The sequence below is a fragment of the Panthera tigris genome, chromosome B3 (genome assembly GCF_018350195.1).
Source record: "Panthera tigris isolate Pti1 chromosome B3, P.tigris_Pti1_mat1.1, whole genome shotgun sequence".
NCBI lineage: Eukaryota > Metazoa > Chordata > Mammalia > Carnivora > Felidae > Panthera > Panthera tigris.
Genome location: NC_056665.1, coordinates 80,436,676 through 80,454,378, shown reverse-complemented (window position 1 = coordinate 80,454,378; position 17,703 = coordinate 80,436,676). Strand labels below are relative to the sequence as shown.

General features: G+C 34.2%; 1 protein-coding gene across 7 annotated transcripts in view; it reads left to right on the top strand.

Moving 5' to 3' along the window:
* STRN3 (striatin 3) overlaps nt 1-17,703 on the top strand; it is a 105,636-nt gene that overhangs the window by 49,293 nt on the left and 38,640 nt on the right. For all 7 annotated transcript variants that reach the window (XM_042989517.1, XM_042989516.1, XM_042989515.1 and 4 more), the window contains exons 2-7: nt 930-1,033; nt 1,660-1,733; nt 6,147-6,228; nt 8,538-8,711; nt 13,000-13,129; nt 15,590-15,731. In XM_042989517.1, coding sequence (XP_042845451.1) covers nt 930-1,033; nt 1,660-1,733; nt 6,147-6,228; nt 8,538-8,711; nt 13,000-13,129; nt 15,590-15,731 — 706 coding nt within the window. The remainder of the gene's footprint in view (nt 1-929; nt 1,034-1,659; nt 1,734-6,146; nt 6,229-8,537; nt 8,712-12,999; nt 13,130-15,589; nt 15,732-17,703) is intronic.

Genomic DNA, 17,703 nt, shown 5'->3' with positions numbered 1-17,703 from the left:
GGTCTGCTGGCCAGTGTATTTCTATCATAGAAAAACAGATCCAACTTACTGGGTTAAATCATCTAGCTGAATTCATTTGTTCTGATTTCATGTTCACTGAAATTTTAAAAAATAAATTATAATTTAGCTTACTAATAGTAGCTTTACTTTTTCTTAATAAATACACCTATGGGTCATCTCAGCAAGGGCATTCTCCCCCTTGTGGAAGTTAGTTTTATTGTAATTATGTACATAATGGCAAATGTCTCCATACAGATGCCAGGCTCTTTAAAGCTGCCTCTCACAGAAAATAAGGCAATTGAAAAGAAAATAATCCCTCTCGTAGTAGAAAAATGGTAACAGAAAGTAATGAGTTCTTTGAACATACAGTGGCTTTACTTAAACTACTTGCAGTACTCTAGTATTACTGTTTCAAGAATTGAAACAATTTGGAGTAGGTGGGTAGAATAGAAAAGATTACACATTTTTTAAGTATTTTGTGAACGCAAAATGGTTTTGAAGTAATGTTACTGTCTTTTGAAACAAACATCTCATTTGGGGGAAAATATTTACTTAAAAAAATAATAATTTGGGGAGGAGCCAAGATAGCAGAACAGCATGGAAGTTTTTGTGTCTCGTGTCCATGAAGAGAATAGTATTTTTTAGTTTTTTGTGACTTGTATGTTAGGAAGTAGGTTCAGTTTTTATGTATAAAATTTCCTTTTATGATTATGTAAAAAGTGTTAACATTAGAGACCTTAAGATTAAGCAAATAGCTGATTTATAGTCATTGATTTTTAAAGTAATTGTATTACTAACAAAGTTTGGTTGACTGCCTCTATCAATTTTAAAACTTGCCATCATGAACAAGTTACTATTTATTGTTTTTTTTTTTTTTTAATGTATCATTAGGAAAAAAATGAAAATAAATGAACCTGTTATATTTTTAGGCCCGGATAGCATTTTTGCAAGGAGAAAGAAAAGGACAAGAAAACTTGAAGAAGGATTTAGTAAGAAGAATAAAGATGTTAGAGTATGCATTAAAACAAGAAAGGTATGTGTGCCTCGTTTTCTTATAATACAAAATAGAACAGTATTCTCTTTTATACCAGTGTGCATTGTATTTGAAAATACTTTGAAAGTATGAAACCCTGACCCAAATACAAGATGATACTTGGATTTGATTCTTATAAGGGAATAGAAAAGATTTAAATCTGTAAAATTGAATAGTGGGTGGCTCAGTCGGTTAAGTGTCCTACTTCAGCTCAGGTCATGATTTCACAGTTTGTGAGTTCAAACCCCACATTAGGCTCTGTGCTGACAGCTCAGAGCCTGGAGCCTGCTTCAGATTCTGTGTCTCCCTCTCTCTCTGTCTCACTCTCCTTCAAAAATATAGAAACATTAGAAAAAAAATTTATAATTGAAATTATGTCTTTTGTTATAGATTCTAAGTTTTGGAATTTTATTTTTCTTTAAAGATAAGGAAAAAATTTGTCTTCATTTTTTACATTTACATTTTTTTTCTTATATAGCAGTACACTTTTTTCTCTAATTTCCGTAAAGCTTAAAAAACAGGTATTCATATTATGTTTCATGTTCTCAGAGAAATATATACTAGTATTAACTGTGTAGAAAAGGAAAAAATTTTTTTCTTTCAACAATTTGTTGTTAAATTTTCAGGGCAAAATATCACAAATTAAAATATGGCACAGAACTGAACCAAGGTGATTTGAAAATGCCAACCTTTGAATCAGGTAAAGTGGATTCTTCTGTTAACCTTCTCCTGACCCAGTTCAAGAAAAAAATTGGTTTAAGCTCATTTTTCTGTAACAGACATGTTTTCTTCACCCTCATTTTGCTTCGATAGCATTGGTTAGTTAGATGGTGGACCACTGTAATAATGCCTAATATTTTGGGGAAAATAATAAATGAATAAAAGTAAATAGTTGTATCTATATCTAAATCCTGAGGTTATTTATCCTTTTTTCCTTGTGTTGAAATGTATGTAAAATTGTGAGTGCATTCTGGTATCAGAAGTGAAAGGTAATGAAATAATTCTACCCTTGTAGATAATTCTTGTCCCGTTCTATAAAAGTTTACTTTTTTATTATTACAGAGTTCTTTTTATCTGGAGAAGCTGTGATTACCATAGTTTAATTCTGAAAATAGGAAATTTGACTGAATTTGGAAACCTCATAGGCAGCCAAATAAGAGAAGGAAAAGAATCTTCTCCATTTCATCTTGCTCTGTACCAAATCTTGCATTTTACACTAAACTAAATAGATAATGAGTGTGAGAGTAGTATCTGATGAACAATTATGCTTGGAAGAGATGGCTGGATATAGGAAAAAGCTAACAGTTTAACGTTAATTTTAGGGTTCTACATGATTACAATGTGGGTAGTCTAAACATCTAGAAATGAATAAGGAATTCTTTGATTTATGTTATGCATATTGGGAATGTTACCAGTTTCTTATTTCTCAGGTATATTTAGAACTCATATACATTTTGATGGTGCATTCAAATTGAATTCTATGCTGGTCTTGGATGGTGGTTACTAAGATAAGAAAAAAGTGTATCTTTATTTGGATATGCAGTTTTTCTTCTTTCATAATAAAGTTGTACCATATCTAATAAAGTTAAAGCATATATGGTAAGGAAGATAAAACTTAGATATGGAGGTTGGTTTTTTTTGTTAGGTGGCAGAGTAAATTTTAAAAAATTAATTGGTTTTTAGTTTAATGTTAATATTAAATACTTAATATTTAAGTACTTAGAACTTGGCAGAAACACTTCATACACAATTTAATTTTTTACATTTACCGGTTTTATCATTTATTATATCTTCAGGTTGTTGGTATCTATATTTTAAAATAAAGAGACCAACATATCAGCAGCATGGGTTTCCTTTGATCTAGCTTTTCAGTGATGGTGAAGGTTCACTTTGACAGTAGGGAATAATATTATGGCCTCATCCTTGGAAAAGCAACAATAAAAAATAAAAAGATGGAAGGTCTATATATTTTGGGCCGTGTTGACTACAGTAGTCTTACTGCAGTTAGAGGGAGTGGGGTGGCTTCATAGAAGTTAATGAATCTGGAGCTTTTATTTGAATCTTTTTCTTTCTAATATGGCTAGAATATTGAGAAAATAAGTATTCACTTTCTGACTCAAGGGCTGTCCCCCTAACTTGGTCTGTGTAAATGTGAGGAAGGAGGCTAGTTGCAGCCACATTGTTCCTGGAGCCAGTCAGAATTGGCTAGCTGGTTTCAGTGCAATAGTGTGTGTAGAACAAATCATTAGCAGATAAGTGTCTGCTGCCTGCTAAAAACAGACTTGTTTTTATCTGTATAAACTTAAGTTTTAAGTTTTAAAACTTCCTCAAAATGAGGAATAAAATGACATTCAGGTGTTTTATTTATGGGAAGCAATATTTAGTAGAGTAGATTTTCTTTATTGATGTAGAAAAACTATTCACAGTGTTTAGTGTGGGGGTGGGGAGCAGTGAAGTGATGGACAATATATAACATACAAACAAAATTGGTTAAAATGACTTCAAAGTATAGATCGAGATAACCATTAAACAAATTAGTGTTGCCTTTTATATACCCAAAAATAAATCAAAATATAAAATATTGTCTTGACAGAAGTATGATACATGTTTTTATACCTATGTCTCAGTAATACGTATATATATGGCCTAAACCTAACCCTATAAAAGGGGTTGTATCTAAATATGTAAAGAGCTTTTTTGTGTATTTAGGGGGAAAAATCTATAACAGTAGGAAAATAGGCAAAAGAAAAAGCAACCCATAAGAGAAGATATCTAAGTGACCAATAAGTGTATGAAATGATGCTCAATGTTATTTGTTATTGAGGAAATACAACCAAAGTGCAGTACATACAATTAGACACCTATCAGAATGGCTAAATTAAAATGGAAAAGACAAAAAAAAAGGTCAAGTCTAAATGAGGATATAGAACAACCAAATCTACTGGTGTTGGGATTGCAGATTGATAGAACTGCTCTGAAAGTAGTTTGCCAATAAGACTAAAGGGAACATAGCAGCGGCATGCTCTGAAGCCCAGTAATTCCAGTCTACATACTCTACTTCTTAAAATGCATACGTGTGCTCATCATAAGGCTTGTATAAGAATGCTTATAGTGTCTTGTAAAAATCTGGAAACAGCTTGAATGACCTGCGGTATTAGAATGGATACATGTAATGTATGATTTTAGCATAATGGAATGCTATTTAGCAACAAAAGTGAAAAAGCTGTAACTACACCTGACAACATGGACAGGTAACATAACACTGAAAAATGATATAAATGATCTCATGTGTATCAAATTTAAAAATTAATCTAATTTTTATAAATCAGGATAGTATTGATACTCTTATAGAACTGTCTAGTGACTGCAGGAAGGTACAAGGAAAGCTTTTGGGACACTAATAATGTTTTGTTTATTCATCTAGGAACTGATTACATTGATGTGTTAAAAAATTCTTTGAGCTGTATATGTGCTTTTGGTGTACTTCAAGGATATCTATAGAAAAATTATTTATCATAATGGAAGGTAGAAACTAATGTCGACATTAGTGGACTGGTTAAATTAAATAGGCATATACTTTCTGTGGAATACTGTGTGATCATTTTATGTAATATTAATCTGTGTTCATTGACATCAAGAGAATGTTCAAATATGTTAGGTGTCAAAAGCAGCTTTATAGGACAGTATACACATTGGTGCCTCGCCCCATTTTTAAGGAAAGAAGTTTATGTATGTATTTTGAGATGAAAAATAGGAATGATAAAGTCTCAAGCACTAACAATTTTAATGATAGGATTTGGGGCGTTGTATTTCTTTTTACAAATGTATTTTTTTGGAGCACCTGGATAGCTCAGTAAGTTAAGGATCTGACTCTTGGTTTCTGCTCAGGTCATGATCTCACAGTTCATGGGTTCGAGGTCCGCATCAGGCTCTTGTTGACATTGCTGACCTGTGGGATATTCTCTCTCTCCTTCTTTCTCTGCCCCTTCCCCGCTTATGCTCTGTCTCTCTCTCTCTCTCAAAATAAATAAACTTAAAGAATGTATTTTTTTCTCCAGTGATTATGTATTATACATGATTTAACAGCAAACAAAATTGTATAAATAGATGAAATATATAAACAAAGGAGCTATTAAGATGAAATAATTATTTCTAGAAATCTTAGACGTTCTCTCTGTTCAGGGGAGGAATGAGAAGGTGTAAATAATGGAATTGTTACAGTTAGAGAAGTAAGGCAGGGAATATTTGAATTAACTACCAGTAAGTTTTTCTTTTTATGACTCTGAGGAGTCTAAGAACCTGACAACTGTGAGCCATGCTAAAGGTTCTCAGCATTCATTGTGAGGGCTGATCTTCTTTGATCCTCTGTTGTCTGCATTATCTTATTTTCATAATGGGAATTTTTAGGAAAATATTTCTTTAGTATCATTAGTGCTGATAAGTATTTGTAAATTTCTCACTAGGGATACTTATTGAGAGCTTAACTCACCTCAGATTACAGTATTTATTAAACTCTTAGTACATATACTCATTTGAGAATAAAATATGATCTTTTACATATAGTAGAAACTATTTTCTGGTTTTAGTTCTAACAATGAAATTAATTATATAAAGTGTTACGAGTAAGATTTAAAGTTTCCTGATAGACTCAAAATTAAGTCATTGAATAGTTTTATATATACTAGATTTAACAGTGTTGATTTTGAATAGCTTAAGTAAATATTAAACGTAGCTTTTTAATTTTGAACCCATCAACCCAGCAGAATTCTGATAGTTAAAACAATTTTTTTTTCGATAAATATTGAAATCACTGAAATGAAATCATTTCATAGCCTGAGTTTTTGGTTTTTGAATCCCTTGTAGAATAGTTAATGTACTCTTAGGTTTCCCAGTTTTAAAACAAGGCAGGTTGTACCTGAGTGTTTTGTTTATTGGGATAAACACATTTAAAATGACTGTAAATACTCAATAGTTGTTAATTTACTTCTATCATTTATAAAACATTCAGTTATTTTTTTATGGGAATTTATCCCTGAGAGAACTTTGGCAATATTTTCAAGAGTGGAAATGCTGTGTGTGAAATTGTCTCTTTTGTGTATGTGTTAATTTTTAGAAGAAACCAAAGACACAGAAGCTCCCACAGCACCTCAGAATAGCCAGTTAACGTGGAAGCAAGGCAGACAACTGTTAAGACAGTAAGTAATAGTTCATTTTCAGCTTTCTTTAAGGATCTAGGTATGCGAATGCTTGTGTTCAGTAACTTTGCAAGTAAAAAATTATTTGATGATACTAGGACAGTGTGTATAGTTTTTATTGCTTTCTTGTTTCTTTTGACTATTGGATCTTTTTAAAGTTGGTATCCTATGAATGTTCCTTTGGACACTGCTCAGGATGATGTTGTTTTCTATTTGTCGTGTAGAATGTCATAAAAGCTGGATGGCTGGAAGGCCAGAAGAAAAACAATACAGAGTTCATACTTGTAGATACTCCCATTCCTGTTATTGCAGAATTCATGTACTTGGTTTTAATTGGGACTGTGACTGGTTTATAGAAGGAATTTAGCTGGTAACCTGAAACCTTTCATAAGTGGCTTGCTAAATCCTACTTTTACTTGAATTTTTGAGGAAGCTTTTTGATAATTAAATTCTTTGCTGTATTATTAGAAGTAATTCTGTGGCGGGGAACCTGGGTGGCTCAGTCTATTGAGCATCTGACTCTTGATCTCAGCTCAGGTCATGATCTCACGGCTTGTGGGACTGAGCCCCACATTGGGCTGTGTGCTGGCATTGCTTAGGATTCTCTCTCTCCTTCTCTGTCTGCCCATCCCCTGCTCGTGCTTTCTCTCTTTCTCTCTCAAAACAAATAAATAAAACATTAAAAAAAGTAATTGTGTGACATATCTTACTGTTTTAGTCTGTTTTAATCAGAATTGGCTTAACTTGATGAAATAAATGACTCTGAGTCAAGTGCTTTTACCTGGATTGTGTGAGATTTTGTCTGCTCATTCAGACCACATGGTTAGAGTGTGATCGCAGTTGTTCCCCCCCAAAAAGAGAATTGCGGTTTTTAGAAGAGTCCAATAGCTATAGTGAAATCAGTTGTACAATATTTCTCTTATAAAAGCCTAGTCTTATTGCCTGGATTAATATTTTGTCTCTCCTCCTTTCTCTGAGAGTAGTTTATCTCTGTAATCTTGCATGTTCATTTGTCAACTGTGTACTCTGTTTTCCATTGTGATACTCCACTGAAGCTACTCACAGACATAGTTAAGAGAACTTTTTTGTTCCTATTTGATCTTTTGGACACATAAGGCATTAACCATTGTATTTTGAATTCTTAACTCTATGCTACCATTTCCCCCCTTATTTCTCAAGTACTTTCTTTTAATTTTTTTTTGAGTTTCTCTTATTCTTTTAGCCCTTTAGGTTTCTGTGTCCCAGGCTATCTGTTCTAGAGTTTTTTCTCAGGGCAACTTCATTTAAATCCATGGGTTTAAATACCATCAAACACTGATAACTCCCAAATCTAGATGCTGAGTCCAATCTCTTCTGAGCTTTGACCTTTCTTATTATTGTGCCTAATAAATGTCACTTTCTTCACTACTACGTGATTATCTGATAGATACCCTATAAACCAGACCCGGACTCTTTATTCTTCATTTCATTGAATAGAACCACCATCCAACCATCCAAGCTAGAAACCTGAAAATTTTCTAAAATTCTTGTATCTTCTTTCATTCTACTGCCATGTGTATTTGTGTACCAGGTCTCTACGATTGTATCTTGCTTTTATTTCTCATGTTTATTCTCTTCAGTTTTATTTCTTGCTGTGTTAGTGTCCTACCAAGTCTCCCTGCTATTGACTTTCAGCTAAAAATTGTTTGTTCTTTTGCATATTGTGTAAGGCTCCTGTTTAGCATCCTTCCTTAGCCTGTCAAATACTTTAAGAAGAAATTCTTTATCATACAAAACCATTCACGACCCATTATCTATATTTATGTCAGAATCTGGTCCCTTTCTTTTCCAGTCTTACCTTGGATCCTAGATTAAATATACAGAAAGTTTCAGTACCATGAGGTTTTAGATCCTAGAGGGAGAACTAACCCGTCCATCATCCTCTGGCTAAGAACCTAGGTTTAAACTTAGCATGTTACTATTCTGAGGTCCACTTTGTGGACTTTTTTTTTTCTTTTAATAGTATATATCATCACTTCCTTAAAGTTTTTTAAGGTTCTAGAGTTTTTTAAGCTTCAAGATAATTGGCCCTTAATTAGCATTAGCCATCCTGTATGCTTTCTTAATTAAATTTCTGTTTGTAATTGGCTTTGTTCTCTTAGAATTGGAACTAGTGTATAGAGAAGAAAATTTTGAGGTAAAGGAGGATCATATTTTACAGGATTATGGGTTTTTCCCCTTGATCAGTCATTGCTTGATGTGATTTTTGAGTTAACAGGTTTGTAGGTGTTAATATATGGGATCTAATATTTTAAATTGTCTCTTAACAGATATCTTCAGGAAGTAGGTTACACAGATACAATATTAGATGTCCGATCTCAGCGGGTAAGGTCATTACTTGGACTATCCAGTTCAGAACCAAATGGATCGGTAGAAACAAAGAACTTAGAACAGATCCTGAATGGAGGTGAATCTCCTAAGCAAAAAGGACAAGAAATCAAAAGGTATGATCTGTAGGTTCACACTGTTTATATAATGGGAATTATGAATCTCTTTAACTTCTTGTTACTACTAGGGTAACAATTTTTAAAGCAGGTAGAATTCACATTTAAAGACTTTTCTTGTACATGGTAATAGGGGCAAATAAAGTTTAGCTTAGATGCTTTTTAAAATTGACCTGTTTTAAGTTTTGATGCCAAGAGAATGGCTATAGTTCTGAAATAGGTGCTAAATTTAAATTTGAGAGTGATTTCTTGCAGTTCTGAGCTATTTTAACATCATGATTTTAAAATTTTGCTAGGGTATTTTCAGTAAATTATATTGGTACTCTGTAACTAGAATAGCAATGGTTATATACACACTAGTGTGAAAGAAACAAGGTTTTGCATTATATTTGGGCTTAGAAAATCACCAGTTACACTTTTTAAAATTAAATGTCTTTACTAAGATAAAATTCACACACTATGCATTTCTGCCATTTAAAGTATATAGTTTGTTTTTAGGATATTCAGACTCACTCAGCCATCACCACAATCTTAGTTTAAAAAAATTCATCATCTCACTAGGGCGCCTGGGTAGTGCAGTCACTTGAGCCTCCGACTCTTGGTTTTGGCTCAGGTCATGATCTCATGGTTCATGAGTTCGAGCCCCACATTAGGCTGTGTGCCCCTCTTTTATCCTCTATAGCTCACGGAACACACTTCCACCAATGGTGGTATATTTTCAAGTGAAGTTGAACCAGTGATTTCTGATTTCTTCAGAAATAAAGCAACTTAGGGTAGATTTTCCTGAACTGGAAACAGGAGGATTATCTCAGTCTCCAGGTAAGCAGTGAGATTCCCTGTTTTCTTCAAGTATTCAGCATCTGGTATGTTGGCAGCGGGTCTGATATCCCTTCCCGGGGAGATGTTGAAATTTATTACATTAATAGTCCTAATGATCCTGACAATTGGGATCTGCCAATGAAATGGTGAGCCTCTGTCCTGTCATGCAAAAGTGAAGCCAGCTGCTTGGGAAGGCATGCCCATGTACACAGTTCATACAGCTAGCCTTTTGGTGCTTCACTTTTAAATGTGAGCATTTAGGAAAGACTTTAATACAGTAATTAGAGACCAAAGGAAACAAACAAAAAAAGAAACTCAGAAAACAGAGAGTAGAAGAGTTTCAAAACCATAATTACTTTTCTAAAAAGACTGAGAGAAGATAATACATCTACAAAACAAATAGGATGTTCTTCTATTCTGTTCTATTCTATTCACTTATTTTGAGAGCAAGAGAGCACATGAGGGTGGGTGAAGGACAGAGAGAGAGGGGGAGAGAATCTCATGCAGGCTCTACACTGCCAACACGGGGTCCAATGCAGGGCCCAAACCCACAAACCGTGAGATCATGATCTGAGCTGAAATCAAGAGTCAGGCGCTTAACCAACTGAGTCACGTAGGCACCCTGGTGGGATGTGTTTTTAAAAGGTTCATCTTAAAGCTAATAGAAATTAAAAGGTGTCATAGAAATGATTTCTATGTAAAACTTGGAAGATAAGATGGAAGAATCACCTCCCACCCCCAAAAATAAAAAAGGGAAGAGAGGAAATGGAACTGAAAAGGTAGGAAAATTCATAGATCACTCCAGCAGGGCCAACATCTGACTAGGAATTTCAGAAAGAACAGGTAAAATTATCTTACAGATTATTAAAATAGTAATAAAAGAAAATTAGCTGGAATATAGTTACAGCATGTATTTCCAAGGGTGTTTCCAGTTGGAAAGGATTCTTCCCAATTACACTATAAAATTAATTTTAAAAAAGATCCATACAAAGTTGGGTGAGCGATCCACTCTTGATTTGGCTCAGGTCATGATCCTGTTGACCTGAGGGTTGTGGGATTGAGCCCTGTGTCAGGCCCTATGCTCAGCATGGAGCCTGCTTACAATTCTCTCTCTCTTTCTCTTTCTCTCTGTCCCTGTCTTCCTCTGCCCCTCTCCCCTGCTCACGCTCTCTCTCTCAAAGAAAAACAAAAAAGCAAAGGCCGCCATCATGAATGCCAGAAAGAAACATCTCAAAATAAACAGCATACTAGCATGCAAGTAGTAAAGTCTCAGACCTTGTAGATGTAATTTTCATTTTCCTAAAGACTAATGATGTTGAGTATCAGTTTATGCTATTCATGTATCTTTTTGATACAGTGTCTATTTGAGTAATTTTCCCATTTTTATTGTTTTATTTGTTACTGTTAACATTTTAAGTGTTCTTTATATGTTCTGGACACAGGTCCTTCATCAGATATGTGACTTGCAAATATTTTCTCTCAATCTATAGGCTTCTCTTTAAATTCTCTTAACAGTGTCTTTCAAAGAACAAAGTTTTTAATTTTGGGAAGTTGGATTCATCATTTTCCTTTTATGGATTGTGTTCTATTTGTCTTATAAAGCCATGCACATATATTGCTGTGATCAAAAACAATTCTAAAAACCTAAAACATGAGTTTCACTTTAGAGACAGAAATTTCTCTCCAAGGGACAACACTACTTCGTTTGTCAAAGTTCAAAACAGAATTCTCAGGTCTTCAATATACTATTTTCTATTTTTCTGCTATTAATGTACCAATTTTGTCAACTATCATTTTGCCTTTCATTTAATCCCCAAATGTTAAGAGTTACAGTAAATGTTGAGCTGAAAAGTATATGTTCTGTTATTGTGGTAGTTTTTTGTTTGTCTTTACTAATTTGTATTTGGACAAACCATCTCTTAAGTACATTCAGTTTTTATGCAGGCCCTTAAACAATGTGCTGGAACAGGCAGAGTATAGTAGACCTGTTAAAATCTATGCCATGTTAAAGGGCTATTAAAAAATAGTCTGGGGGCGCCTGGGTGGCTCAGTCGGTTGAGCGGCCGACTTCGGCTCAGGTCATGATCTCACGGTCCGTGAGTTCGAGCCCCGCGTCGGGCTCTGTGCTGACAGCTCGGAGCCTGGAGCCTGTTTCAGATTCTGTGTCTCCCTCTCTCTGACCCTCCCCCATTCATGCTCTGTCTCTCTCTGTCTCAAAAATAAATAAACGTTAAAAAAAAAAAATTAAAAAAAAAAAAATAGTCTGAATGATATTGTATCCTTAGAAACAATCAGGGAGGGGGGAAAAAAACTCCAAATTTTAGATTATTCTTTTTGGTACCCAAAGATCATCTAGTTCAACCCAAACAGTTTACAGGTAAAGAAACTGAGGCTAAAAGGTTTAAGTGACTTGGCCAAATTCAGTCATGTAGTTAATGGAAGAACAGAGACTTTTATTGTGAGAGGCTGTGTTGAGCTGAAATTTCCACCATTCTCTTGCTGTGTTGTTAGACATTTAAACAGCTTTTTAAAAACTTCTTTTGTAAATAGAAGAGGAACTCAGATGATAGCTTAAAAAATGAGTTTGTAGGTAGATAAAAATAAATTACAACTATTACCTAGTACACAAATGGTTCTGAAAGACTTGAAAGTATTTCTTTAGTATATTAAAAATCCTGTTTTCTAGGTAAGAATATCTGTGAAATGGATTGGAATATCTATGTCTGATTTACCCCATAACTTTAAATCTGGGCAGGTTTTAGTCTTCAAATATTTGGGCCAAGCTACAAGAGGTTGTAAAACTTTAAGAAATGCTAAGTTTAGGGGCACCTGGCTGGCTCAGTCAGTAGAGCATGTGACTCTTAGGGTTGTGAGTTCAAACCCCATGTTGGGCATGGAGCTTACTTAAAAAAAGAAAAAGAAAAAAATGCTAAGTTTAAGTTGCTTGCTTGTGATGGCTTTATTTTGAGAAATAATAGCACATTTGAGTGTCTATCACTATGTGATTTTATTTTGATACAGTAATTACTCAAAAATATTTTGGACAGTAAACATTGGAAAAACTTAATCACTTTTACTTGAGCCAGAAAACAATCTTTTCTTGGGTAGAGTACTTAGGCGTTACATTATAAGTAGGTTATCATTTGAATCTTTATACTACTTTCCTTCCTTTTATTTTTTTAAAATTTATGAGAAAGAGCACAAGCAGGGGAGGGGCAGAGAGAGAGAGAGGGAGACACAGAACCTGAAGCAGGCTCCAGGGTCCAAGCTGTCAGTGCATAGCCCAACCCAGGGCTCAAGCTCACGAATTGTAAGATCATGATCTGAGCCAAAGTTGGACACTTAACTGACTGAGCCACCCAGGGGCCCCTCTATACTACTTTCAAGTACTGTTTTAAAATAGGAACCAGAAAGAAATGTTAGAATTAACCATTGGAATATCTGGATTCATCTTTTTCCCCTTTGACAGGCCTTCTGGTGATGTTCTTGAGACATTCAATTTTTTAGAAAATGCTGATGACAGTGATGAAGAAGAGGAAAATGACATGATTGAAGGCATCCCAGAAGGAAAAGATAAACATCGGATGAATAAACACAAAGTAGGAACTCATTTTTTAATTTTTATTAGCTAATACACACACTGTGGCTGTGGGAGGGCAAGTCCTGATCCCTCAAAAGCCAGAGGTGGGCCATCTGCTCTCACTCTCTCTCCCTCACAGCAGGGCTTTCATTCTGCACAAGCAGATTCAGAACTACTCACCCTTGTTTCTCTCCGTATGCCTGGCTTCCCAGGAGCCTGCAGCTGAGATGCCCAAGTGAGGATGGGTCAGTTAGTTGCAAATTCCCAAAGCTTCCTAGGAGAGCCTGGAGATGTGGAGGTGGGGCCTCAAGAAGGGGTGGCTCCCCGATCCGATATGGACGTCACCCTCAGCCCTGGGTGGAACAAGATTATTTACACTGTACTGTCACAGTGTTTTTGCACTTTTCAGATGTTCTAGATAGTACATATTGTATCTTGGTAGTACATATTACTTTGTTTACGTATTTGAGATACAGAAAGGCTAAAAACTTGAGAATATATATTTGGAATACAACATTAAGGAGCTTTACATGTCAGTGTGCACTCCACTGGGTCATCAGTCCTAGTACCTACCTGATACAGTGTCTATGTTTGCTACTTTATTTTCCCAATTTGATACACACCTTATGATGTTTTGGTATTTTGAGATGAACTCTGAGTACAAAGCTGTACCATAACACAGGATGTCAGTTGTTGGTGTGACTGGACGTACTTGCATCAATAAAAGAACATGTTGCTCCCCTTGAAAAAAAAAATCTATTCTATTTGGAATAGAAATTTTCAAGATGTCTTAAGTTACATTAGAGTGATTGATCGTTTTTTATTTTATCATATCACATGCAAGTTTTATATATAGTCAGCTGTTACTATTACCCACATGTAGTAGAAATTATTATTTGGTGTATCATTCACTAACTAGCCATAAAGGGTCTGTTTTTATAGAGCTAGTTGGTGGTTTGAAACTTTAAAAAAAATAACCAGGAACCCTCTCTCCACTGCTGCTACAGTTAATAGTCACTGCTGAAGTCTGACTCTTCATGTGCAGTAAAACACATGGTAAATTAACTCAAGTTACAGTGGGGATACTCCCACTCTGGATGAGGGAGTAAACTGTGGATTGTAAATATGTGTGTTCACATTCTTGTTTTTTGGTAAAGAATAATAAAAATTTACTTTTGCTTATAACCTAGGAAACTGGATTATCTATTTGATCAGTGATGTGATTTAACTATAAATATAAGCAAATTAGACGATCCATTTTTGAATTATCATAGTAGTATATATTTTTTTAATGCTTATTTATTTTTGAGAGAGGGAGAGAGCATGAGCAGGGAAGGGGCAGAGGGAGAGAGAGAGAATCCCAAGCAGGCTTCACACTTAGAGAGCCCAGCACAGGGCTCTGTCTGAACTGTGAGACCTGAGCCTAAGTCAAGAGTCAGACACTTAATTGACTGAGCCACCCGGTCACCCTGAGAATACTTCAAGTATGTTAAAAAAAAAAAAAAAAGTGGATAGGTTAAGTTTTGGTTCCTTGGGATATTAAGTAATGTGGGGAAAATGCCAGCTTTCCTCAAAAAAAGTTGCCACACTGTAATTGCAGTTCTCAGTGTTTCTGTCACATTTCATGTGTGTAACACGGGTGAATAGAGATTTTGATCCTTTCCCTTTTTTCGTTTTGTTTGTTTTTTTCCCCCTGGGATGCATAGCACTGTTATTATCACAGCTATTGACCTAAGATCAGTTAATATCCTTCTTAGCTATGCCATATCCCTGTGAATAATAGAATCTGTAGGCACTTCTCAGTGAGTGAAATCAGTTCAACACAGTGTATCAGAATATAAGTGATTGCATGGGTCTATAAATAGGGTAATTGTGAATCTTATAATTAAAGAATTTAAATATTCTTGCTTAGTATTTTAACGATTTTGTACTACCACATACATTACTTGCATCGCATCTTAACCGTAATCTTCACATGGTGCTGTTAACCATTTATATAGGGTACAATCTATGATTGGTGAACTACATGGAAAAACTAAAATTTTGTGTATTTAAGTAATTTAAAAATGGGAGTATAAATATAAAGTTAATGGTGTTACTTATATGTGGAATTTGAGAAACTTAACAAGACCATGGGGGGGAAGGTAGGGGAGAAAAGTAGTTACAAACAGAGAGGGAGGGAGGCAAACCATAAGAGACTCTTAAATACAGAGAACAAACTGAGGGTTGATGGGTAGGGAGGGGAATGGGTGATGGGCATTGAGGAGGGCACTTGTTGGAATGAGCACTGGGTGTTGTATGGAAGCGATGAATCACGGGAATCTACCCCCAAAACCAAGAGCACACTGTACATACTGTATGTTAGCCAATTTGACAATAAATTATATTAAAAAAATAAAGTTAATGCTGTTAAAAACATATAAAGGACCCCTTTAAAATCTAGGATAAAAATAATTTTTGGCTTATGTTCCATTTACAGATAGGTAATGAAGGTTTAGCTGCTGACCTAACTGATGATCCTGATACTGAGGAAGCACTGAAAGAATTTGATTTTTTAGTGACTGCTGAAGATGGTGAAGGCGCTGGAGAAGCACGGAGTTCAGGGGATGGCACAGAATGGGGTAAGTTGATAAAAAAAAATATGGGGGTGGGATAATATCTAGCCCTTAAAGATATATTGCTATTAAATATTATATGTGGAATGTGAGTATTTGAATGTATGGTAGCAGTTAAGCAAGAGCAAGGAGAAGTGGTAGTGAATAATTTCAGGGTGTTCTGCACCAATTTATTTAGGTTTGGTGACAAAATTATGTTTAATATATACTTTTTGGTAGATTTTGATTTTTGAAGCTTATTGATTTAAAGGTGAAATAAATTCAGTTCCTTTCTTTTTAGCAGATTAAAAAAAACCATGCATGTATATACTTTTAAACATTCCCATTATTTAATTTGGCAATGTATCTAGGTTTAAAGAAGACTTAACTCTTTTTGTTATGCCTATATAATATTATCTGACTTATTACTAGAAAGTAATAAAACTACTAATCCTTAATTATAGCTTTGTGTTGAACAAGGTTTAGTGAAGGTATTAAACTTTATTACATACAATATTTAGTATGCATATATTAGGGCCTAGCCTTTGGGAATGATATGTAATGCTAATAATAATTCAGCCATAACTGAAAGAAAAGATTTCTATTTATACAGGGTTGAAAACCTCATTAGAAAGTAAAATAAAAGTGTAAAAATTATATTAAGATAATAACCTGAGGTCCAGTATGTTGTTCATTTAATCAGCTTTTAATACAAGCATGTTATCTGGCAGGTAGAACACACATTGTGTTTACAGAGCTTTATTGGAAAAGGTTACTGTGTACGTTAACGCATATTTCAGTCAAACACCAAAGTTGCTTAGCTATTTGCAGGAGGAATTAGCACTAAATACTTAAAAACTACTTTGGTGATGGGAAACACGTTATTAAAAATGTTGTATTTATATATTGAACCAATATTGCTAATAGAAGAAATAAAATTTCATAGGTAAGATAATTGTTAACTATCCAGATAACAATTTCAAGCGCTTAAAAATCTGGATTTTGTTGCCAGCTTTCTTACTGTTTATAATTCTCAAGCATTGTTTCAGACCTTCACTTACCTCTTCTTCTAAGTGGGAAGAGAAGAGGCACATTAGTTGAAAATAAGAAAAAACTTCAGAATTACTTTATAGTCTTTGATTATACATTTCTGTACTTACTTGAAAATAGCTATATTCTAGTTTACTTTTCTTAAGAATTAGCCTTGCTCAGGAGACATGGTAAAAGTATTAAAGTTTTTGTTAAGCTTCTTTGTGCAACCCATTCAAGTGTTGGAGATACCTATTTTTTTTTTTTTTCTAGTAGTTTCTAAAGTACTGGGGTTTTTTCGCAGGTTATTTTATAATTATATAAATACGTTTATATTATATATATATAATTATTTTATAACATGTATATTTCAGGTTTAGAACCCACAGACACATGAAGAAGAAATTAAAAATTACCTATAATGCCACTATGTAGAGAGAATCATGGTTAACATTTATATATGTATATTTATCTTTATTTAACAAAGGATTTTGCTGAGTGCTGATTTATAACCCATACTTTTCACTTAATAAATTGTTCTTCTGCAACAGCAGTTTTAATAGCTTCATAATATTTTGTCAATATGTTCCATTATTTAATTGGGGTTTTACTGAGGAATATTTAGATTATTTTCATTAAAGATAACAATCAGTTTTCGAAGATCTGTATAGCTAAATCTTGGCACATCATCATTCCTGCTTTCTTCACCTAAAATTGCTGGAAGTTTATTAGTCAAAAACATACAAAAATTTGGGGAATTTAATTTGTATAAAATGGCATTATTTCTTTAATAATGAAGTACCATATTGTTTACAGTTGATGGTCCTTCTTTCCAAAGACTTTTGCAGTTTGAGGAGCAGGCCTAAATAGTGAATGATAACTATAAAATGTTATTTACTTTTACTATTAATATTTGAGTGACCTGAATCTCTGTGTAAATGGAAGTAACTGAAAGTTTCTTCCTTACAGA